We start from the raw sequence: 25,064 nt of genomic DNA, 5'->3' as shown, positions 1-25,064 counted from the left end.
TCTGGTAAGTAGCATATTCATTTTCAGGTAGACCCCAAACCCCTTCAACAGTACAAATGTATATAGCTACAAACATTTGGCTGCTCATCACAGTAGCAATGAATGCGCTTGGGCCCACTTTCCATTTCCTTTAACATACACAAACACAGGTCCTCTCTAGTTTTGCTAAGTGGACCTATGATGAACAGCAGAATGGAGCCTGGGTTTGCTTCAGTGTTAAGCTTCAAAATAATCTACAACTGTACCTTCCTAATTCATGTGCTTTCTCATGACTGTGTTGGGTATAGGTTAGTTTATTTTTTGTTTTGTTCCTTCAGAAATGTGGGTAGTCCTCTGTGGAAATCAATGGTTATTTTGGAAGATTTTAGAAAAAAGAATAAGTATTTGCCAATCTTTTCCATTTGTTCCACACTACACTAGTCTTCTGTATTCAGACACAATATTTGGGCAGAGTCAGAAAGAATGTTCATGTATCCAATGTAAATAATCTCCGAGGAGGCAAGTTGTCATGATATAAAACCCAAAAGGAAAATAATCAAAATAAACAATCTACATGTATGAATACATCTATTGTAAAAAGATGGGTCAAGTAGATGACTGGATCTCAAGAATGAAAATTATACTTATGTCCGGTAGTTCGAATATTCAGCTCTACATACACTTTTTATTTTTTCGAGTAGGAGTGATATTGATTAGGCTGATGGGGAGGAAATACAAGAGGAATACCCATGATCCTTAGGAATATATATATTTTTTAATTTGAGTGAGTGTTTTTTACACAGACTTTGAATTAAATGATTTGATATTTCTTCCCACATTGCTTATGTCAAACCAGTAATATGATTCATTAATTTTATTTTTTTTATAAAATCTTTTTTATTAACTCAGACAAATAGGAAAACAAAAACACAAATATAAAAATACACTGGGTGGCATCCAAACATACAATTAATGTTGTAACATCCTCACAATTACAAAATACAGTGCAAATAATACCAAGCGGGTTCAGGGATCCTCCGACACAACATGATTTTCCGGTGTGGCAGGGGGAGCACAAATATCTCCTTTTCTCCTCGGTGCACATTCCAGGCCCCCCAAATTTTCCCCCACTTTCGAGGCCTACCCCGGGCCATGTACACAGATCGCTCTCTAAACATGCACCAGTCCAGGTCCTCCATCCATTTCCCGATATGTGGGGGGACCCCCATAGTTGAGCGATATTACGCTTGGCAATAGCACATGCCAGCGTGACCCATACATTTCCGTGAGACGTAAGATCAGTTGGTTCCCAGACATTCAAGAGACCACGGCGTGCCTCCAACTCAAGGCCAAATCCCCACACCTCGCGTATCTTATCATGAACAGCGGTCCAATACCCCCGGATGACAGTGCAATCCCATAAACATATGCATAAACGTTCCAGCCTCACCACATCCCCTTCTACACTCCCACTCACAGCCAAACCCATTCGCACCAAACGTGGGCCAGTAACATAGCAACAATTGCACCAATCGGAGTCTCCTTTGTATGGCGATTACCCTAGGTGAAGCTACCGCCTCCCTTCAGTCTTCATCATAAACTAGGATTAGCCCGTCCGCGGTCCATTGTTCCCTTAGAGCCACGAGTGGTTCGTCCGTGTGGTTAACACGCTTTTTATAAATCAGGGAGATCGTTTTCGTTGGAAGATGACCGTCCAACACCCGATCCTCCAGTGGGGAAGCCTCCGGGGGCGTAACTCCCCGAGGAATACCAGCCAGCAATGCATGCCTAATCTGTATGTAACGAAACCGCTCACTCTCCTCCAAATGATACCGTTCCTGAAGAGCCTCAAAAGTAAGGATCCCGTCCTTGCCCCACATATCTCCCACCTGGGAAATCCCAATGAGGTCCCACTTGTCAAAACCTTTAGTCTTCCATAAACTACCCAGGCATTCGGCATTCCAAAGTGGCGTGGCCAAAGTTATTTTCCCATTCCATTTAAGGGAACGATTAGCCTCATGCCACACCTGAACAGCTACCGCCGCAGGCCCAACCAAGGGAAAGCGCCCCCGTCTGGCATACAGTGCCCTAGAGTACTCTCCACCAGGTAACTGGCCACGATCCATAGCATACCCGGGGTCAAGCGGCGATCCATAAATTGCATGATTGATTGCCGCCAGCTGAGACGCCCAGTAATACTTCCGTATATTTGGTAGGCCAATCCCCCCGTCGTACCACAGTAGTGTTAGTTTAGAAATCGTAATTTGCGGCCTAAAGGAGCTGCCTCTGGAGAGACTCAATCTCCTTAAAGTAAGGCGGGGGAACCGGGTCCATGGAATTTTGGAGTGCATAGAAGAAGTGGGGTAGAGCCATCATTTTGAACAGGACGGCGCGTCCCAGCATGGAGAGCGGCAGCGACTTCCACCGCACCACGTCCCTCCGGAATCTAGCCAGCGGTGGCAACAAGTTAATATTATACCTACTCAGGGGATCTAAAGACCCGAAAATGCCAAGATACCGAAACCCCTCCAACACCAATCTGACCGGACAGCCCGCGGGGACATCGGGGGGATCACCACTTACAACAAAGAGAACAGACTTCGCCCAATTAATAGCAAAACCGGAATATCTTATCAATATCGCCAGGACGTCCAGAAACTCAATCGGAGAAGCCCGGGGGATGGACAAGTATAATAGAATGTCATCCGCGTAAAGTGATATCTTGTCCTCCCACTCAGACGTCCACCTAAGCCCCTTAATCGATCTGTCCCAGCGAACCCACACCGCGAGCGGCTCAAGCGCCAAGGCAAATAACAATGGGGAGAGCGGACACCCCTGTCTGGAGCCCCTCCCCAAGGCAAAGTCAGCAGATCTATGATTATTTACTACAACCCTAGCCAGGGGATCGGAATATAAAAGGCGGACCCAGGAAGCAAACTCCGGACCAATGCCCACCTTGCTCAAGACGGCAAAGAGATAAGGCCACTCGACTCTTATCAAAAGCCATGGTGGCATCCAGGGACAACCGAACCGTTGGCTCGTGTATTTTCGGCGCGCCACCCAGGACCCCGTGCAACCGGCGCAAGTATTGCGGCGAGGCATAAAGCCGGACTGATCCGGATGGATCAGCGTCGTAATGACCTTAACCAGTCGAGCCGCAAGCAATTTCGCTAAAACCTTCGGTTCGGCATTCAGGAGGGAGATCGGCCGGTATGAAGAACATTGCGTCTTCGGTTTGCCCTCCTTGTGCAGGACTACAATATTTGCGACACGCTGATCATACGGAAGCCGGCCCCTCTCCCTGCTCTCGCTAAACATATCCCTAACGAAGGGAGCCAATTTGTTTGCATTCACTTTATAGAGTTCTATGGGAAGCCCATTAGGGCCCGAGGCCTTGCCAGAGCGAACCACTCTAATAGCCTGCGCCACTTCGTCATTTGTGAATGGAGAGTCTAGGTAGTCCCTGTCCGCATCGGAGAGGGTGGGCATTGGAATATCACGAATCATCTCTGCATTTTCGGACTCAGTGTACCTGCTTTCGGCCGCATACACCGTCGTGTAGTAGCCAGCGAATTCGTCCACAATCTGCTGCGGATCCGTTATTTTATCCGATCCGACGGTCTGCAGCACCGGTACCAACCGTGACGCCCAGTCCCCTTTTTCCAGCCATGCTATTAACTTCCCAGCCTTATTTCCATGTTCGTATGCTCTGGGTATCCGCCTGCTGGGTCTTCGCCCTATCCCGAGCCAGGCTCTGATACTCATCCCTGAGGAGGCGGAGGTGGTGCAATCCCTCCGAGGTGGCGTCATGCGACACTTCCCGTTCTAACGCCAGTAAGTCTGCTTCCACCCTGTCAACCTCAGCACGGCCCTCCCTCTTCTTCCCTGAAATGAGCGACCGCAATTCCCCTCTAATAACAGTTTTGTAAGTTTCCCACAGGGAACACTTTGAGTCCACCGTACCCACATTTTCTTGAAAATAACTATCGGCGACACGCACAATTTCTTTTTTAGTGGCGGGGTCCCGTAACCGCCAATCACCGATGGGGGCAACCCTAGCCACGTCGCCCCCGCCAAGGTCCAAACCAATCCAGACCGGCGAGTGGTCCGAGACCCCCCTAGCCAAGAGCCGCACTTCCCGGATCCAAACTGCCTGCGCCGCCGGCACCAAGACATAATCTATCCTTGAAAGGGAATTGTGTGCAGCCGAAGCGTGTGTGTATTGAAGTTCACTGGGGTTTTTAAGTCTCCACCCATCAATCAGGCCAGTAGTCTCCACAAAGTCAGTCAGCCACCTCCGGGAAGGCAACAAAGCCCGAGCCGGGTGTCTATCAGTCTCACCATTCATAACTGCATTGAAATCACCACCAACAATCAACACCCCAACAGGCAACGTCAAAAACATCTTACACAAGTCACTAAAAGTATCAGTCTGAAGGGCCGGTGGGACATAGACGGACAAAAAGGTGACAGTTCTCCCCTCCCATAGCCCCGAAATTCCAACATATCTACCCCTATTATTGGTCCACGTGGCCTGGACTGCCAGTGGAAAGGAGTTCTTGACCAGGATCCCAACCCCTCTCGACCCTGTAGTAAAACCCCGTAGTAAAACCAGCATGAGCGACCAGTTTGTATCCCCCTTTGTGTAGTGCCATGCATCGCTTTCCCATGAGATGAGTCTCCTGCAATAGTACCACGTCAGGGGAGTGCCTCTGGATCAACTGGCCGACCATACCTCTCTTGATCTTGTCCCCAAGCCCATTCACATTCCAACTTAGTGCGGAAATCCCAGCCACCCTTCTATCGGAATACATTACAATACCATGACTGTACAGGATCGGCTAACGGCACCCAGTGTGAAATGAAACAACATAGCATAAAAACAAAACAAACCCCAAACGTACTCCTCCATCCCCCTCCCTGCACCCCTGCATACAGCTTACCCTCATCCCCAACTAGCATTGTGCCTGTCGCCCCCAACTAATCTACAAAAATCTAAAAGTAGAAAACCGAGGAGGACCTGAGAGCCTCGCCCCCCCCCCCAACTCTATGTGGATATTCCCACACCATAACGCGCCTCAAAAACATTATGAACACATATCTGCAGGAAATCCTATTGCTAGCCCCCATTGAGCTGTCCCCTGAGCAACTGTCTACAGCCCCCCGCTGACCTCACAATAAACAAAGTCATTGTTCATCGGCTTCCTCTTGGTCACGGGACTCCTGGTCCGGCCGCTGAACACCCTCCAACCAGTCCGCAGCCATGTCTGGATTATCGAAGAACCAGGCTTTCCCGTCAAGTTCCACTCGAAGGCGGGCCGGAAACATCATAGCGTACCTCATACCTTCGTCTCAGTTTCTTTTTGATCGCGAAGAACCTCTGCCTCTGCTTCTTCACCGCTTGGGTAAAGTCCGTAAAGAACAGGAGCGTCGCATTCTCAAACTCCAGGGGATCCGCAGCTCGAACCGCCTGCAGGATAGCATCCCGGTCACGAAAATTAAGGACTCGAGCAATGATTTGTCTTGGGTTCGCGCCAACACGAGGCCTGCCACCCGGGACCCTGTGGGCGCGGTCCACCGTGAAAAACTTACTAAGGCCCTTAGGTTTAAGATGGTTGAGGATGAGGTTTTCTACAAACTGATCCGTAGCCTGCCCTCCCGCCTTCTCCAGCACTCCCAGGATGCGGACATTGTTGCGCCGAGCCCGCCCTTCGTATTCATGCAGCTGTCGGTCAGTAGACTCCCTAGAGGACTTAAGATCACGCACCTCCTGCTTCAGCTGGTTCACATCATCAATGAGGCTTGTCGTTTTGACTTCCAGCGACTTAACTTTCTCGTTTGCCTTTGAAAGGTCCGCCCTAATCAGCCCCATTTCTATCGAGACAATGTCCTGCGTCAAATACGCCAGCCGGCCACCACTGTAGGGTGGAGGTAACAAACCACCTTGTGGCCCCGCCAGCCGGCACCCAGAATGAAGAAAGACCACCAGGTGCCCCGGGCAGTCAATATGGAAGGCTGCGCACACTCCGGGCCCCACTCCGTCCACAAGGGCCCAGCGTAGTCATCCAGAGCCCCCCTGGATCATGGGGGATCGCCTCCTTAACAATGCGGCACACTTCCAGGGACACACAGCAGGCCGATGGGGAAAGGCCGCCCCCCCCGTCCCTCCTCCAGAGGTAAGTCCAGGCGGGCCGCCGTGTATGGGTGTCAGTAGAGTTCTCCAATACGACCCATTGGGCAGGAGCACTGCCGGGCACCTTGCCCCAGCCCCCGCAGCCCAGAAGCAGCAACCGGAGATCCGGCTCCCCAGGCTCCAATCCGGGCACAAAGCCTCACCAGGGCAACTTCACACGCCCCCCGCAGTCAGGGTGGGCTGTGATTTTCGGCCCACGACCCCCGCAACCTCCGACCGGGCCGACCCGAGTCAGACCCGGCGGCCGGGGGTCGCAGGCACTCGAGGCCCCGGCTTCCGGCAGCTGCAGGCCGCAATCTTACGGGCGGCGCAGCGCGGTCGCCGGGGCACCAAAAAAGTCTACAACCACTCCTACGGGCATCGCTTCAGCTCCCCCACCCGGAGGACGGGTCGGGGGACAGGATTAGGATCAGGATTAGGATCAGGATGGCGAGTCGGGCGAGCGAGGTCAGCCAGAGCCGATCTTCAAGCGGCCATCTTGGACGCTGGCTGGGCTCCTCCGATTCCTTAAATTTTTAATTCCAATTATTTGATGGACATGCTGGGTCGGAGCATCAAGTAGATTCTGACTCTGTGAACACTGCAAACAGTAAGGTTGAATTAATCTGTAACCTGGTGGAAGCACACAGCTACTTCCGCAGGCTTGATGGTTTTTATTTTCTTCCCACAAGTTGAAGGACCCACACATTTCTAGAAATGGGACCTGCACAGTGGCGAACACCGCATAATGGAGAGCTGCCTTTCTCCTTGTCGCTAAATTGAGCTTCACACACATCATTTTGCAATCCTTCTGAGTATTTTGTTGACCAGACATAGTCCTCAATCTCGCAGCATTAGCACTCCTTCCCTATCACTCTGGTATGATAGTATGATATTCTGCTTCAAGAAGCTCTTTCCTTGGGAGGTGCTTCTAGCCGACTTATGATCCTGGATGTTGAACTTCTCGATCAGAAAGGTTCTCCTGATCATATTCTTGTGTTGTGCATCCTGCAACAAAAGCAAGTGAGACCAACATGGCAACACTTGTAACACCTAGGTTTTACTTCCCTAGTATGTCACATGCTATCAAATTATGAATTTACTAAACTATGTATACACAGGCACACTAATCATTTTACACAGGCCGTTCCTAAGAATGTATGACATTGTTCTGCATTCTGTCCATCAACTGTTGTTTTTGCATTTGTCACCCCGAGTGGGACGGGTATGCTCAGACACGAGTCCCGTGCTCGCCATGCCACTGGAATCAAGCTATCCTGGCTGATGAGGGCTGAAAGCCCGAAACCGGTCCTGGGATGCTTGTTTCCAGTCCAGGGAGGACTTGGCTTGGCAGTTCGGGTTGCACTGTTCTCATGGGGCACAGGGTCAAGACTGATTTGCATATGGCTGGGTTCAAGCTGGAATGGCATGGTGAGCGAAGAAACAATGGATTTAGGCCCAGATCTCTGTACTGAATGTATGACATTGTTCTGCATTCTGTCCATCAACTGTTATTTTTGCATTTGTCACCCCGAGTGGGACGGGTATGCTCCGACCTGAGTCCCGTGCTCGCCATGCCACTGGAATCAAGCTATCCTAGCTGATGAGGGCTGAAAGCCCGAAACCGGTCCTGGGATGCTTGTTACCAGTCCAGGGAGGACTTGGCTTGGCAGTTCGGGCTGGACTGTTCCCATGGGGCACAGGGTCAAGACTGATTTGCATATGGCTGGGTTCAAGCTGGAATGGCATGGTGAGCAAAGAAACAATGGATTTAGGCCCAGATCTCTATACTGGGGTGAATGTATGACATTGTTCTGCATTCTGTCCAACTGTTGTTTTTGCATACGTTCCTAAGAATGGAGCACGCATTTCTGATTGAACTTTTTCTCCTGAGTGACATCCTCAACCTGGTGTTGGGTAATATTTGCTTGGGGTTCTGCGCACACACCCTTCAAAATCTGCCAAGACTTAGCTACATGCTATTGTCTCTGCCATTGGTAAATTATGTGGTGATCAGGGAATTTATATATAATTTATTTAAACACACTTCAGCCTCATGCACTAATTTAGTCCATGTTACAAGGACAATAATTTGGTTTGGATGTAGTTCAGATCAGTGGTCATTATGACACCTACATGGTTGGTGCAAAATGTTGACTTTTTGTCATTAAAAAAAATAAACAAAACAGTTCATTTCCTCTATTGGACTCTGTGTTTAGAATTCTGAGCCACCCTGGAAGTCCCAATGAGGGCTCATTTGAAGCTTCAAGCCCAGCAATGGGTTCCAGGAGCCCAGATAAATGTTCTTGAATGTCCCCCCTCTGTCAGTCGGTGTGTATGGATTATAAGAACGGTAGGGCAGTGGCTGGCTGAGGATGAGGACCACGGGAACCAGGTTTCCGTGCCCCATGTCACAAACTGCCAGGGACATGAACCGACAGGCCTCACAAGGACTTACCTGGTTGCCCATGTGAAGGAGCTATGACCAAGCTCTGGGTTGGAAGCCCCTGTCCTAGGCACCATTCATAGGCCCACTGGTTCTCAAAGTGCCCAGAATGGGGACCCACAGGCCTAGGAAGGCTTCACGGGGATAAGAAGCTCTGACCCGGCCATGAGTCAGACCTCTGACTGGTCAGTGGTTGGAAGCCCCCGGCCCTGGGCTCCCTTCTCTGGCCTCCCTTCTCTTGCCTACCATGTCGCAAAGTTCCCAGCATGAGGTCCCGCATGCAACAGGTCTTCTCTGCTTGTCCTGGTCCAGAAGCTCTGCCTGGGTCAGAACTCTGGCTCGCCCTGGGGTGAAAGCCCCCAGTGTGGGCTCCCTTCTCCAGCCCGCCATGATGCGAAGTTGCCCGGGACGTCTCCTCTGCTTGTCTGGGTGCAGAACCTAAAACGGGCCCGGTTCAGAGCTCCAGCTGCCCAGAGGGTGGGTGGAATGTTGTCCCACAGGCCTGGGGAGCTCCGGAGCTAGGCTCCCTTCTCTGGGACACTTTGTCGAGGTTTCCCCTGATTGTCTGTGTGCAAAAGCTCTGTCCAGGCCTCCGGTCAGTACTCTGCTGGACCAAGGGTGGAAGCACCCATCCCTGGACTCCCTTCTGCAGCCTGCAGTGTCACAAATTCCCCGGGACAGGATCCCGCTGTCCTGAGGTGGTCTTCCTTGCTTGTCTATCTGCAGAAGCTCTGACCTGCTCCAAGTTATAGCTCCGTTAAGGGTTCGAACCCCCTGTCCTGAGCTCCGTTCCATAACCCATTGTGTAACTTAAAGCCCAGGACAGGGTTCCACAGGCCCCGGGATGACTCCCCTCCTTGTTTGGGTGAGAAGCTTTGAATGGGCCCTGTGCCAGTGTTCTGGCTCTCAGAACTCAGACCTCAGAATCCCTTTCTCCTCCAAGATTGAGAGGAATACTTTTTCATAAGACACAACATGACCAAATACCTGTCCTTCAAGGTCGGCCATCCGGTTTATTCATGCTCTGGACACTGTCATGCGCTATGCACCCTATGGTGCCCCCAGATGGCCCGGCAACTCTGGAAGTCCCGATGAGGGCTCATTTGATTCTTCAAGCCCAGCCAACACTCCAGGAGATCCGGTGTGTTTTCTCCGATGGCCCCATTTGCCATTCAGTATGCATGGATTACAAAAAAGAGGGAAAAATTGAAGGTATCCATTTAGAAGCTAAAAATCATCAGGAGCTGCTCTCATCCTGTTATTACTGGCACAATTACATTAAGTGATCAAACAATCCATAAGAAATATACATTTACATACAGTGGGAACATTGTTGAACTCTGTCCATAGATAGATGAAAAGTTCACAAGTAGCAGGTGTGGTTGACTGTTCGCAATTTCAAGCATAACCTTAACAGCATAATAAAAAAATTTAACAAATCAAAGCCAATCACTGCTACTTTTTCCTTACAATTATGACCTAATTTTAGATCCCTGCACATCTCCACCATCAAGTCAAATAAGTTTTTATATTTTAGGTGCTGTCATCCATTTTAACTGTATTTCATTTTCAAAACTGCCTCATTCTGCTGCAGCCTTTGCCTGTGTGCTACTGCTGCTTGTCACCATAATGGTTAGAGTGTGGATTGTTCACCATCGTTTTGTGTGCTGGGCCAGAGGGGATGAGTGGCATTGACAGGGGCCTAGGTTTACCTAATGTAGACATTACTTTGGTTGGCCAGAGAAAGTTAAAGTGACATCAATTGCTGCCTGTGGTTGAAAGCATGGCAGATTGCCAGCGTCCAAACCTCATGATTGTGCACTGTGGTGGCAATAACGTAGGCTCAATTACTGGGGTAGGACTGGAAATCCTAATGAAGGATACCTCTGTTAAATTAATTACTCTTTTTCCCCATACTGCCTTCGTGTTCTCTAACATTTGCCAAAGATAGAAGCAGCAGTGGTCAACCGACCAAATTTTGTCCACAGATAGACAAACCCAGGAAACATGTCAATAAAACCGTTTCTGCATTCCTCAGAGACCACAACCTGGGTCCTGTGAGAGGCTGGCACAGTCAATGGTGCTCACTTATGTAAGTGTAGCACCCTGCTCTTATCAAGACAACCCTTATGGTGAGTATAGTGGTCTTAGACAATCTTAGAAAACTCTCTAAGTGGTAGCTGTGGAGAGCAGCCTTCAGGCTTAGTCCAGAAGGAGTGTAAAGCAGCTTGTTTTACCAGTACTTAATCTTATGGTGCAGGTTAAGTGAAAACTAGGGCTGAGCGGAATTTGCGTAAGCGTGTTACGCAAATCTCCGCGAAACGGTAAAAAATCTCCGCGAACGCGCAGAAATTCCGCTTTCACACGGAATTGCTTGTTCGCGATGCTTTTTTACTTTTCGCAATCGCTGCTTGCGTGCTCGGGGAAAAATATCTCTCAAACACACATTTGAGAACGTGAACAAGCAAAAAATTTTGCGGAGCCACGGAACGCAGAATTTTGGCCAATTTCACGTTCTCCGCGTAACGCGAAATTACCCAAATGCCGCAAATTCCACGAACTGAATTTACCGCCCAGGCCTAGGGAAAACTAATCACACAATATTTTATTACAAATTCTCACTAACACATTTGTACTATCTACTACTTGGAGATAGACACAATTCACACAATATTTAGGAAAAAGAGCACGTAAGTAGCACAAATACACAATGGTCTCCAGGGGAGACCAAACCATATACTAAAATAGTTGAATGCGAACCATGACTCAAGTAGAGAATTGACCCAGAAGGCGTAAAAGAGCCGGGGACCCAAGGAACCACCCAAAGTGATTATCTAGGAATGCAACGGAGTTCGTGTTCAGTGTGCGAACACAACCGCATGCTCAAGGTTAGTCCTAGCTAGTTCGTGGTTGCAATTTTAAAGAAGGACCCTTCTCAGCGGACCGTGAAGAAACCCCATGGAAGATGGAAGGTTGGAAAGACACCCCACTGGTGGATACGCAACTGGTGCTATGTAAAACGCTCTGATACCAGATACTGGGTCAAGTTTGCGCTATATAAAACTCTGTGAAATGAAAATAAGAGGGAAAAAAGGGACGCTGGGTGCATAGGTGTCAATTGACATTGGGAACTGCCGTATACCACAATAGAGGACTTCTGGAAAGATGCTGCTGGAGTAGGAGACACAGGAATCTGGTGAACCAAACAGTGGATTCAAAATGAGGTACCTGCAAGCAGAAGGGGCAGAGTCTATGCCACTCAGGAGTGACCAGGAGTCATGGAAGACGAATGCCCACCGATGTCAGGATGCAGGAGATGTTGACGGTGCCTTTCAAGTTGCAGCTGTGTGGACCAGGTGACTCTGTGGAAGACCAGGAGCCGTTTACGAGCTGTCCCATGTCTGATGTCGAGAGCCAAGAAGTCCGTGCCCGGCAGGGACACTAACAAGCTTTGGCTGCAACAACCAGCGTAGTTGATGAAAAAGGTGCAGTGTCAGGACCAGCAAGGTCTGAAATGACTCACCACAAGCAGGTAAGTCAGAGCAGGCCCGAGCAAGCAGGGGAGCCCACTGAAGCCAAATACGACCCTCAGTAGGGCCCAAGGGAGAAGGTACAGGAGTCACAAGAGGACCTCTAGCAGCTCATCAATGTAGAATGTACATGGTGCAGAGGGAATTGTGAAGGTGAAGATCTTGGCTGCAGGATTTGCTGGAGGTTGGAGCTTCTTGGATCCCGAAGATTTCTGGAGGAGAGAGCCAAGAAGCCCTGGCAACGGCAAGTTGATGCATTGCACAGGGGTTCTGTTCCAGTAGTTCTGACAAAAGATACTGGCCTCAAACTCGGTGTGAAGACAGTGCAGGCCTCGAGGGAGTTGCAGAACCACCACCTGTGTTGCTGGGCCATTCGAAGTCCATAGGAACCCTGGATCAGCAGATGCAGGGGAGTGACTCCTTCACTCCCAGTGAGATTCCTTCTGGTGTCATGGATGTTCACAGGCCTGGTGAAGAACCCGTATGTAGCACGGGCACAGACGTTGCAGAAGACAAGGACCCGATGGAATCTTCCCGGTTGCAGTCTCGGTTCCCAAAGCGAAGTCCAAATTGTCCAGATGGTCGAAGTTGAAATGGGATGTGATCTGAATCTTGTCCCACGATTAATCTATTGACCCACCCACAGGTAAGCCCTTAAGTACGCTTAGGAAAGGGTTGGGACGATTCAGGGTTTCTTCCCAGAGGAGAGGGTGGACAGTGGGGAGGATGCTCCCATGTCCTTTGTCGAGTTTCTGTCCAGAGCGGGAGCCAACGGCTCCCTGAACTGGTTTGAATTGGAGTATGCAAGGAGGACACCAAATGTGCCCTTCAGGCAGTGTCCGTGGCTCTGACCAGCGCCCCCATCCTGTCTGAATACACTAAACCCAGTCTGGGAGGTGGTCACACCTCGCAGTGATGGGATATCTTTTGTTCTGCTTTCCCCTGCTTGAGCTTGGCTCAACAGCAGGATGGCAGAAACGGGTCTCTGGTCGGCAGCAGCCCTAGTTTGCTGTCTGGTTCTAGAAGAATGGTACCGGTAGCCCTGAGGGCCTCCCAGAGGAGCTTTATGGGACATGGAATCACACCCCCCCCCCCCAACCGTTAACGATGTGGGAGGTATGATTCTAACATATTTGATACAAAACATTACCGGGTTTGTTACAGCCAGTTTAGAGTCCTCGTGTAATGACGCAGGGCCACTCTGTGTCAATGCCTGATGCACTTACAACCCGTGAAAACTAACTCCGTCGATTTGTATGGGTGTCCTGCTCATGCAGGGCATCCTCACACGTTGAACCAAGCACCCTGCCTTCAGGATTGAAAGGCCTGCCTTACGGGTGACTAATAGGTTTTAAGTGTAGTAGCCCCAGATATATGGTAACTTACATCTGTTATACGTGGTGCTAGCACCAGTTTACACAGGCTGCAATGGCAAAAAAGATGGAGACCATTTCACAGACCGAGGCTGTTAGACCTGTTGTTTATGGTTGTCAGATTATACACTCTGACCAAGCAGGAACCACCACTCTAGTCAGGGCAAACTAGATACACATTAAAAGATAACCTATGCTTGCCCTCTGGTAGCCTGACAAAGAGCAGTCATTCTTATCTAAAGAGTTAGTCGAAAGTATTTGTGCAACACACACACACACAGTAACACAATAAAAACACCACAAAAATACTCCACCCTGGGTTTGAAAACGGTATTATATTTATATGAGTACAACAAGACCAAAACAACAAAAAAACAATTAGTAGAACCTGAACTAGGAATTTTTAAAGAATAAATCAAAAAGTAGTGATTAGAATCAAATGACGCTTAGGGGGTTACTTGAGGTCACGCTGGACCAGGGCAAGTTCAGGCCTACTGCGATGGAGTGCAGGCTGACTACAGGACTCACGCAGGTCCTGCTCAAAAAAGTACCTTGGATGCAGTAAGTGTCTGTTCCGATCCGTGTAGGAGATGAAGACCAACCCCTTTAGAATGCAGGCACTGCGTCATCGAGCCATGCAGTGCAATGCGTCTGTTCCAATCGGCGCAATGTCGTCACTGAATCTATTTTGATGGTTCTCTACAGGAGAGGTCCCAGGACTGGATTGGCACCACTTAGCAGGGCATTAGTCACAGATGGCAGAGTCCATGCGCTGTTGCAGGGTTGAAGGAAGTCTTCGGCCATGAGACTTCAGAACAGGGAGCAAGACAGCAAGCACTTGGAACCACTTCGGGTTCGAGTGAGATGGGTCCAGTCCTTGTCCTCAGCAGGGCAGAAGAGCAGTTCTTTCAGAGCAGCAGTCAAGCAGAGTGGCAATCCTTGTAGCACAGCAGTCTTTACTCCTGGCAGAGTTCTTCACAGGTCCGGTAGTGTACTGTCTGGTTAGGGTCACTTTCTAAAACAGTAATGTTAAATTCAACTTTACCAGTAGACAGGATTTATCAGTACCATTCCAAATAGATGAAACATGATGCTGCTACTACTTTCTATTCAGTTAATACAGCTTAAAAGTGTATTAAGGAATTCCCACTGCTAACCTATGAGACGAGTAGGCATCACAGTAGGGTAAAAACACCTTTTGGTGTTTGTCACAAACAGGTCATGCAAAACTTAAAAGTATATGTCCTACCTTTTAGCTACACAGCACCCTGCCCTTTTAGCGACTTAGGGTCTGCCTTACGGGTGACTTATGTGTACTACAGGGGGAGTTTTAAGGCTTGGCAATTGATTTTAAATGTCTAGTCGAAGTGGCAGTATACTGCACTCACAGGCCTTGCAATGGCAGGCCTGAGAGAAGTTTAAAAGGCTAGTTGGGTGGATGGCACAACCAGTGCTGCAGGCCCACTAGTAGCATTTAGATTACATTCCCTGGGTATATGGTATACCACTTTACAAGGGATCTATAAGTAAACTAAATATGCCAATTGTGTATGCACCAATGTTATCATGTTTAAGGGTAAAGCACATGCACTTTATCACTGGTAGCAGTGATAAAGTGCTCAGAGTCCTATGGGTAACAAATTGAATTCAGAAAAAAGAGGAAAAGGAAGGCAAAAGGTTTAGGTGCCCCTTCACAGAGGGACATTTTCCAACAGAGACAATAGAGTGTTCCTGTTAATGTCATGTTATGTTAATGAGATTTATTGAGCACGCGATTACCCGGGGGTGTCTTGGCGCTAGGAACACCGTAAGTCAAGCCAAAACGTCTTGTTCTGGAATAGCTCGGTTTTTAGCCCTTTCCTGAAGATGGTGAGGGAGCTTGCACTCATAAGAAAGACTTCAGCCGCCACAGCTTGCGGACTGTATTCTTGGAGCTTCATGAGTCTAGTACCTGTGGAGCGTAACTGTCTGGACGGTTCGTACCAGGCAAAGATTTCTAAGAAATAGTGGTCCAGTGCCTTGTATGCTAGACATAATGACTTGAATTTTTTCAACAACTTGAGACTACATCCTGTTGTATGTGTAATTACATCTACCCATCATAAACACAAAGGCTCTTTTCAGAGGCAATCCTTTTCTCAAACACTGGTGCGTTTTGTTTTCAAATCCCTTTTTTAAATTTCTCATTTGGATCTGCGAATCCATTCCGTATCTCCCACCAGAAGCACGCATTTAACACAAATGAATACATTTTGGACCTAGCCACAGATCCTTTCCCAACCAACAGCACTCATTCAAAACAAGAACACATTTAATACAATGAGCTTGAGTGGCTGTATAGGTGTGTGAGAGTTTGTGCAGGTGTATGTATGTATGTATGAAAGTATGTGTGTGTGTGGCTCAGAGTGGAAACCTGAGTGGGTGTGTGTTGTGTGGGTCTGTGATTGGATATGAGTGGTTTTGTGGGTATGTGCCTGGGTGTGTGAGTAGGTGAATGAGTGTGTGTGTGCAGGGCTGTGTCGGTCTGTGAGTGGGTGAGTGCTTCTGTGGCTATGCAAGTGGGAGTGGATTTATAGTGTGTGAGCGACTTTATGGGTGCATGAGGGGCTGCGAGTGGGTGTGTGAGAAGCTATGGGTCTTTGCATGGTTACGTGAGTCTGAGTGGCTGTATCAGTGACTGCTTGAGTGGGTGTATGTGTTTTTTTTATTGGTGTCTGGATCCTCAGGTCTGCCGCGGATTCACACGGGGCGAAGCGGAGCACCACAGTGGATCCGCTGATTGCTTTAGGACCATTTCTGGCCCATGAGGGATCGCTCACAGACCCCTACATCAGTCCCTTGGGGTCAAGCTACCTCTATATAGACCCCTTATAGCATTTTTAGATGTTATCCTCCCACGGGCACCATGTCCCAATTAACAAAATGACAACCACATTTTTTCTTTCACGTTGCAGCTTGACGTGTTGATGTAAGCCAATCCAAAAGATGGGAAGAGAGTGGACGGAGCTTAAATGAAGCTTTCCCACTAAAGTATATACTGCATGTCTCAACGAGACAGCGCAAGCTCTGCCTAGGCGAGACCTAAAAATGAATGTGTTCTCATGTAATGCAACTGGTGCTATGTAAAGCGCTCTGATACCCAATTCTAGTCGAGTTTGCGCTACATAAAACTCTGTAAAAAAAAAATATATATATATATATATATTGCCGTTGACTCATGGATCCTCATCTCTAGATATTCATGCATCTATTTTTTTTTTTTCAACCACTCCAAAACTAATGAACAGATTTACTCTAAATTACAAAAAGCACTCTTTATTTACCAAGATCTAGCTTTCTGCCAAATTAGGTGTAATTCTTTTCAGCAGTACGAGCTGTAGTAGTGTCTAAAATCTTTATGGGAAATTGCATGGGGAAAAAGTGTTTTGGGAACGCTCTTTTTTTATATATATATATATATATATATATATATATATATATATATATATATATATATATATATTATGGTTGCTATGCTTCTGATTTTTCTGTTACCAATAATATTGTATGCACTAGGTTAGGATTTTGATTTTAAAATAAATTCTTAGAATATACCCCTTGTTTCCTAGAGTTCTCATGAGTTTGCCTTTCCCTGATGAAAGAGGGTTTGGATTCCACTAATCATCCCGGTGCTACATCTCAGGATTAGTCAAGTAACTGAAACGCATCTCACTCAAATATTGCTCAGTGGGTTCCTGGGTGATTGCGATGTACATGTACTTTTCTCTTAGCCTAGTATTGATTCTGACACAGAGAAAAAGTGCCTATGAATTTCAAGTCCAAGACCTTTATTTAAGAGACGTTTTAAAAACGTGGTTACTTGATCCTTGGGTGAGCTAGAAGTATTGAGCTGAATGAACTTGCTGTTTGGAACACATCTGCACTTGAACAGTGGCTCCTACTTGGGTGCACTGTAGTGTACCCATTAGAATAGAACATGCCATGCTTACAAGTTATTTGAAATTACAGCCATCATAGGGAATATATAAAAATAGTAAAATGACTAATAGCGGAAGACCGTTCCAGAAAGGATGGAACACCGACATGAAGGGAACAATGATTTTTGTGCGTAATTTCTTTTGTGATCCACTTGCATTCTATTGTCAATGCAGGTATGCCTTTATTTACATAATTGGAAATAGTAGTGTCATCGTCCTCAGGTTGACTACTCTGCAATAGTCTTTGGGTCCAGTTTTCCTTTTTTTAAGACCAATGCAATGTGTCGTTTTCTTATATTCCATACCAGGTTTTCTTCCACCTAGTCTGTGATATTCAGATAAACAGTCTGATATTGCAGCCTAGGTATTTCCACCACCCAATCTGTGATCTTCAGGCGCACAGTCTCTACGACTTTTCAGGGACGTTTCTTGTTCTTTGAGACTTTCTTCTAGGTTTTCAGCACCCTTCATCCTGAACAAGATAAGGGTGTAGTTAGAGGTGTTTTTTCCCACCTTGCTTGAAAAGGAACACGATTGAGTCAGGAGGCTTCCTGTCACATCCATCCATAGCATTTCATGGACAGACCACGATGCCTGATTTATATACCCTAGGAAACTTAATGACACTGTCCAGCTCTCCCTATGCATTTGCTATACCAGTAGGCAATCCTATCTGTTCTCTGTTATTGCTCTATGATAGGCCCTGATAAAGACAACCTAGCCCCTTCTCTACGGAGACTCTGTCCATGGACCTTTCTGAAAGCAAAGAGCTAGATATGGCAATCTATTTGGTGTTTTCTTGTAGTTGTGAATATTGTTTGTTGATGGTCCCTGGCCCTCAAGTGTGGGTGGAGCGGGCCCACTCCCTGACCCTCCCTTGACACTGTTGCCCTAGCCCCGGGGTTTGACAGATGCAGGTAGGTATACAACAGATCCAGGTTTGCCCACATGTGTTTCCCCAGGTAACAATGTATCCATTCCAGCAGAGATTCTGCTTGGAGTCCAGGCTTCTGAGACGCAGGACAACAATATATGTGTATGATGTGCTCTTTAACATTATTAAGCAAGTAAAAGCCAGATTAACACATAGCAGTAATGTTTTCGATTTTCTTCATATCCATTCAAACAGTGGAGCTTTTGCTGATCGTTAGTGAATTTAGTAGCCTGCTACAAACAAATACAAAACATATTTGTATTAGAATATTATGTGCCTTTGTGTGTCTTTTTCTTCCACTAAAAGTAATGAAACTAAAAAAGTAAATGCTTTTTATTCTGCTATAAATATAGCTTAATGACTGTGCATGAAGTTATCATAGGTTACTAATAGTGTGAGTTGTACAGATATGTTATGATAATTTCTTTGTAATTTTTATCCAGATAGTAATAGTTTGGAAAAACGCCAGAAGCAGATTAAAGAATTAACCCAGAAACATTTAGACGAGTATGCCAAAGGAGGGCTGCGTACGTTGTGTATAGCCAAGAAGGTATGCTCTTTTGAAATGTACATTTTGTTGTATTTGTGTTAGGGCAGCCGCTTGCAACGAACACAGCAATGCTGTAGTGTTGCATGAATGCATTATTTTAATAAAGGCTTTTATTTTCCCATCCACCTCTTTAATCCATCGTAGAGTACATTGCTACTTTCAAAATTTGAGCAATGCATGAGATTAAAAAGCTTTCTTCACAATAAGCAACTATGGTGGTTATAAGCAGTGGTAATGTTTTGAAAATGTAAACCCACACATGCGTTCTGCCCTCCATTCATTAATAATTCAATACCCTAGTTTGAAATTTGTGAAACCGGAAAATAATATCCTATAAAGGAAAGGTTCTTCAGAAAAAAAATCCAGGAATTAGCAGGAATGTGTGTAGAAGCTTACTTGTTCCCAGTGATGTCAGTATTAAACTGGCTCCTAAGGATGGTGTAGTAGTAGTAATGTATTTTGTGTGATACTAAGAACATATTGAAATAACATTCATATGCTCACTTTTTTTCTAATTGAATCACAGTCCTACAAAAAATGTATTGCATTGGCATGGGTGTTGACTCAACTAATTTTTAAGTAAGAGTAATAGAAAGGAAATACTGCAATATCACTCATACATGTGGTCAACATGCTACCAGAAAATCACAAAACACTAACTTTCTGGAAACTCCTCACTAACTGCAATAACATAATCCAGCCAACCATATCTCTAATTTTCATTTTTTATCCATTATGCCAATTCGTATATGTCAAATAACTACTTATATTGAATAATGGATGATATAAATGTAAGTGATGTAGATGGGTTGTTAACAACTTTTGTACTTGTAAGCCTCATCATGCATTCAGTTAAACTGTTGCAAAAAATATTCATTAAAATTGCAGAAATCTTCATATCCTGTTTTTCAACTACTTCTCTAACTGAGTTTGAATAAAATCTATTCAAAATCGTAACATAACTTTTACTTGAACCTATACAAGTGTTTCTTGGAAGCACAAACAGTATTCTGATTATGTCGAACCACCCTTATCCACATTTTAAAGTGATATAAATGCTTTTAGGATTTTTATTTTTACAAAGTTTGTAAGTTTTTGGAAAATGTTAACACTTTAAACTATTAGGTCTTCTCACCCATTTAGCAAGAAATTTGTGCAATATCCTGATGTTATTGAGTATCAAAATGATTGGGTGTGGTAATAAAAATATATACGAAAAAGAACATGCTGTTTTGTGCTATTTACATTTCTAACAGTATCCTGAAAATGGGCGTATGCCATTGAGGGAAATGCATTATTCTATGAATATTAATTGGAATACGAGATATAGTAATGCAAGAACGTTGCCCTTAGTCGTGGAACTACATTTAAGAATATTAATACCTTTTCTTCTGAGTTTCTGAACGTGCACCAGTGGAGTTTCAAGAGCATTATGTTATAACAAGAAGTTATCGAAGTCAAGTCCATCATCACTTGTGACACCGGCATTAACATGCAACTTGTAACATATGGTTAGCGTGTTAGCTTCTTTGTGAAATTTACAGAAATTTCAAATTGTGAGCATAAACATTAGATTGCTGACAGGTCGTTTTTTGTCATTCTGTCTTCGCCTAGCAGTATCTGGTGAAAATGACATGTTGATAGAGTCAAGGCAGCCAAACTGGCAGCTCTTGAAAAATTGGCAAAAAAAAACTTCTACAGGAAAACTGGGAGGAGCACAGAGAGAAATAATGATTTAGGATTATTGGCTAGAAAGCTGGACTGCCTGGAACACCCAGAAATGTGGAACTTTGTGGCTATTAACGAACATTTCGCACAGCTGAATCACTTCAAGGTCTTCTTTAAGAAATGGTTTAGTTAGCGTTTTCAGGTTCGCAATGTAAATAGAGTACCCCCAAAATTCGGAGAGAAAAAAATATATTTTTTTGGGTTGCGAATAAAAAGGTAAATGTGCTATTGTGCATTTCAGCTAAACGCAGTTATGCGGATAGTCTGCTTTGAGACCACTCATAGATTTTCAAGTCTAATCCTGAGAAATTCTGTGAATCCCTTGTAAGCCACAAGTCTAAGCGAATCAGTAGTTCTTGCTGCTCATTTTATGCCTACACCTGCAATTCATTAGATTTCCTACTTTGATAAAAATGTTTGTAACTCAGCCTAACAGTCTTCAAGTAAAGGGTAAGTAGGGGCGCTTACCTGCCTTTTTTTTTTAAACCTACTTGTATTTATTATATTCTTATTTGAGATGCATATTCACGATCTCTGATTCTGTGTGGGTTTATATTCTTACAGAATAAAATTGTAATGCTTCTTCCCGTTTCCTTTTCTTTGGACTTAAACATGCTTCTTTGTAAAGTTGTCTTTTGCGGTTTCATATTTGTTGATGATGAAATATTAACAAAATAGCCTTTGTTGCAAACCATGCAGGCTGGCATTCTTTCATGATTACTGAGTGCTTTTATACTGTGTATGTGCCCAGCCCAGATTCAGTCCAAACAGAACACTCCTAGATTGCTTTGACTAATGTAGGAAAGAGACCACTTGCTTTGAAGTTAAAAGCATTTCGTTCTTTTCAAGGTTATTTACACCGCTTTTGAACAGGAGGTAGGTGCGCCGAATGGTTTCTGGTGGTTGGATGCAAATGAGTTCTAAAAATAGTGCAACCGACCACCGTATGAATTAGTTTTGGATGGTGTTAGGATTCTATACAACAAAGGTCTGCACTAGGTTGCAGTTGGTCTAACATTGTGCCCGATAGTATTTTTAGTAACCTGAGCATGTAAGATAATTGCTGCAACTGATAAAATTGTGTTGGTTATTTTACTGAAGTTGCAAGTTAATTGTATTTTGCCATATTTTCCTCTTTCCTTTTAATTTAGGCGATGACGGATACCGAATATGCTGAATGGTTACAGTTACATTTTTTGGCAGAAACCAGCATTGATCATAGAGAAGAGCTGCTGTTGGATTCTGCAGCGAGACTGGAAACCGGACTGACATTGTTAGGTTGGTAGAAATCACACGTCTGTGACACGTGGCCATTTTCACCATTAAACTTTAGTCATAAATGGTTGTTACCTCTTTCATTTTCAGGTCTCACTACAGACCGCTTCAGGTGTGTGTTTTGTGAGCCTTTATCATTTCTTCAATAAATATAAAAAAGAATCATGAGATGTATAAAATAGGTTTTGGGTCAGCCACTTTCAATCATTGACTGTTGTACATTTGCATGGGAAACAACCTTTACCACACGGTCTAACCACACAGTGCCATTACCATGCACCCTAGCTGCGGCCTGTGCAGGTAAGAGTGGTGAGACCGGCTGGGGAGGAGGGAGGGGGAGTTCGACAGATGATGACAAGGAAAAATTTAATAAATAATTAATTTTCCCTCGTCATCGTCCATTGAAATCCCGCCTCATCACTCTTACCTACACGAGCCGCGACTTGTGCATCCTTTGCCACACATTGCCTTTATAAATCAAGCCTTTACCATGAATATGCCTTTACCAGGCATGCCTTTACAACGCAAAGTAAGTATATTTAAGGTAAGTGTGTGTGTGTGTGTATATCAATTTTTTAATACATATATATATTTATGCAAAAAAAGAAGCAGAGAACTCTGGGTAGTTATCAAGTTTAGGTGGAAAGCAGCTCCTATACAGAGCACTCTCAACACCAGCGACACGCGATCTGCTTGCCTTAAATGTCTGCTTTTCTATCAAAGTCTTTAAGCATAGGATTAGCACAGTGCTATCCACGCCGAGATAGAAATGGACAAAGTCTTTTGCCATTTTTACAGTAAAGTCTTTAAGCATAGAACTAGCGCAGTGCTGTTCATGCCGAGCTGTAAAATGACGAAAGCCATTTACCACTTCAGGCACAGTATTACAGCATTGAATTGGTAAAATATCATTCAAGCCAACCTGAATGAGTAAAAGCAACCCCTGACAGTGTTTTGCTCTAATTAGAGCTCTTCAGAGAGGTATAGCTTTGTCCAGACAAAAGGGAGCACCCAGTACAAGTCTAAACAATACCCTTTCTGGCATAGAGTGACGCATACATTATGCAAAAAAAGAAGCAGAGAACTCTGGGTAGTTCTCAAGTTTAGGTGGAAAGCAGCTCCTGTACAGAGCACTCTCAACACCAGTGACACTCTAGATCTGCTCACCTCAAACGTCTGCTTTTCTATCAAAGTCTTTAAGCATAGGATTTGCACAGTGCTATCCACACCGAAATTCAGGAGTTCTTGTCATCTGAGCTAACTGTAACTTATGCCCCAACAATGCATTGCTCATGACTTCACATTTTCCATCACTCATGACTTAGTCAGTGACATCACTGATATCATCCACAGAACCACTCACACCCCATATAACCTCTCATACTCCCACACCCACACAACCATTCACCCATTCACAGACCCATGCAAGTACTTACACAACCACTCACTTATCCATAGAACCACTCACACACCCACTCACAGAGCCTGATCATACAACCAGTCACTCACCGATTCAGCCACTCACCGATTCAGCCACTCACTCACCGATTCAGCCACTCACTCACCCATACAGCTTCTCAACAGAGCCACTCACTCATCAATACAACCACTCACCCACACAATCACTTACATACCGATTCACACATCCATACAACCACTCTCACCGATACAGCCAATCCCACACTCATTCTTCCATGCAGCCACTCACACACCAACTCACTTACCAACTCACTTAACCAAACACTCACTCACTAGTAGAACCGAATCACAAGAAAAAAGGTTAAAAATGAAGAAAAGGCCTCCAGTGCCAGTAGGAGCACTGAGCAAGTCCACTCCAACCATTCTGGGTGCTATGTCATGCTGGTTAACAGCATCAGAGCAGTGCCTGGATTGGTTAGGGGAGCTGGCTGCCTTTTTGCTTCAGACTGTGGGACCAGGGAGGTTGAGGAGAAGGTAAGTATGTATTTTAAATTTTGAGATTGCTTTATTTATTTTTACATATTAGGCAGTGTGAGAAACTCGCACTGTTTTCAGCCTCCACTCCAGAGCTTTTAATCGTGGCCAGTTTTGCAGCGTGAATCTTTCTGGATTCACTATGCTGTACATTATTCCGCGGTCTTGTGGTTGGGTCCGGAATCGTAGTCTTTACTTTGTTTTTTTTTGGTTGCCCAGGTGGGCGTCGGCGTCTCACCTCTTGGTGTATTTCCGGTGACGTCGGCACGCTTCCTGCGGAAGCTCCCACTCTTGGGCGCCATCTTCAGATTCTTTTTTCCGCAGTTGGGTCTGGATCGTTCCCGAAAGGGCTCCAGACATTTTTGGAGAAAGAAGAAGAAAAATATGCATTTTTTGGACTAAAAGGATATTCAAGAACTACAGGAGACTACATCATCAAAGAGGACGACGAAGGAGAAGAAAAACTTCTAGAACTTCGACGTCCATCGGAGAATGCACGCGCAGGGGGCCCCCTGAACGCATGAGATGGATAACACTCCTTTCAAATTTTGCCGTAACTGCCACCACAAGTACGCGCAGAAGGACCAGCGCCTGGTTTGCAACCTTTGCCTACCGGTCGACCACGAGAGCAAGGACTGCACCGCCGAAGAGTTAGAGCGAGACAGAGGGTAGCCAACGCGAGCATGCAGTGCAAAGGCCAGCCACCGTCCCTTCGGGACCTGGGGCTATCATCTGAAGAAGAGGACAACGCCGCCGCCGAAGACGACGGCTACACGGTCGTAGAGACCGATAATACGAAGACTCCTTACAAGGTAGGAGACTATACGGCCCCTAAACACCTGAGAGACTCGGAGTCTCAAAAAAACGAGGGCAAGGCCTCGAAAGCGCCGACGCCAAAAACTTCGGCGCCCGCAGCTACACCCAGGCCCAGCGGATCCTCTGAGAAGGAGTCCCCGGCGCCGAGAGCTGGTGAACAGCAAAAGACGTCGAAAAACGTCCCCGAAAAGGAGCGTTCGACGCCGAGGGAAAAAGACCCGAAGACCTCTTCGGCCCTGGCAAAGGACCCGAAAGCCAGCTAGGCACCGAAACCTTCGATTCCGAAGATCGGTTCGGCACAGAGCTATCTGCCGAAAAGACCGGCCGAACC

General features: G+C 45.9%; 1 protein-coding gene across 1 annotated transcript in view; it reads left to right on the top strand.

The window, feature by feature from the left end:
• The window catches only part of ATP10D (ATPase phospholipid transporting 10D (putative)), a 745,681-nt gene that overhangs the window by 496,134 nt on the left and 224,483 nt on the right, over positions 1-25,064 (top strand). Inside the window, exons 13-14 of the mRNA XM_078678229.1 lie at positions 18,855-18,961; positions 21,841-21,967. Coding sequence (XP_078534355.1) covers positions 18,855-18,961; positions 21,841-21,967 — 234 coding nt within the window. The remainder of the gene's footprint in view (positions 1-18,854; positions 18,962-21,840; positions 21,968-25,064) is intronic.

This window comes from Lissotriton helveticus, chromosome 2_2 (genome assembly GCF_964261635.1).
Source record: "Lissotriton helveticus chromosome 2_2, aLisHel1.1, whole genome shotgun sequence".
Lineage (NCBI taxonomy): Eukaryota > Metazoa > Chordata > Amphibia > Caudata > Salamandridae > Lissotriton > Lissotriton helveticus.
Note: the sequence above shows the minus strand (reverse complement) of the source record. Positions and strands in the feature narration are given on the sequence as shown.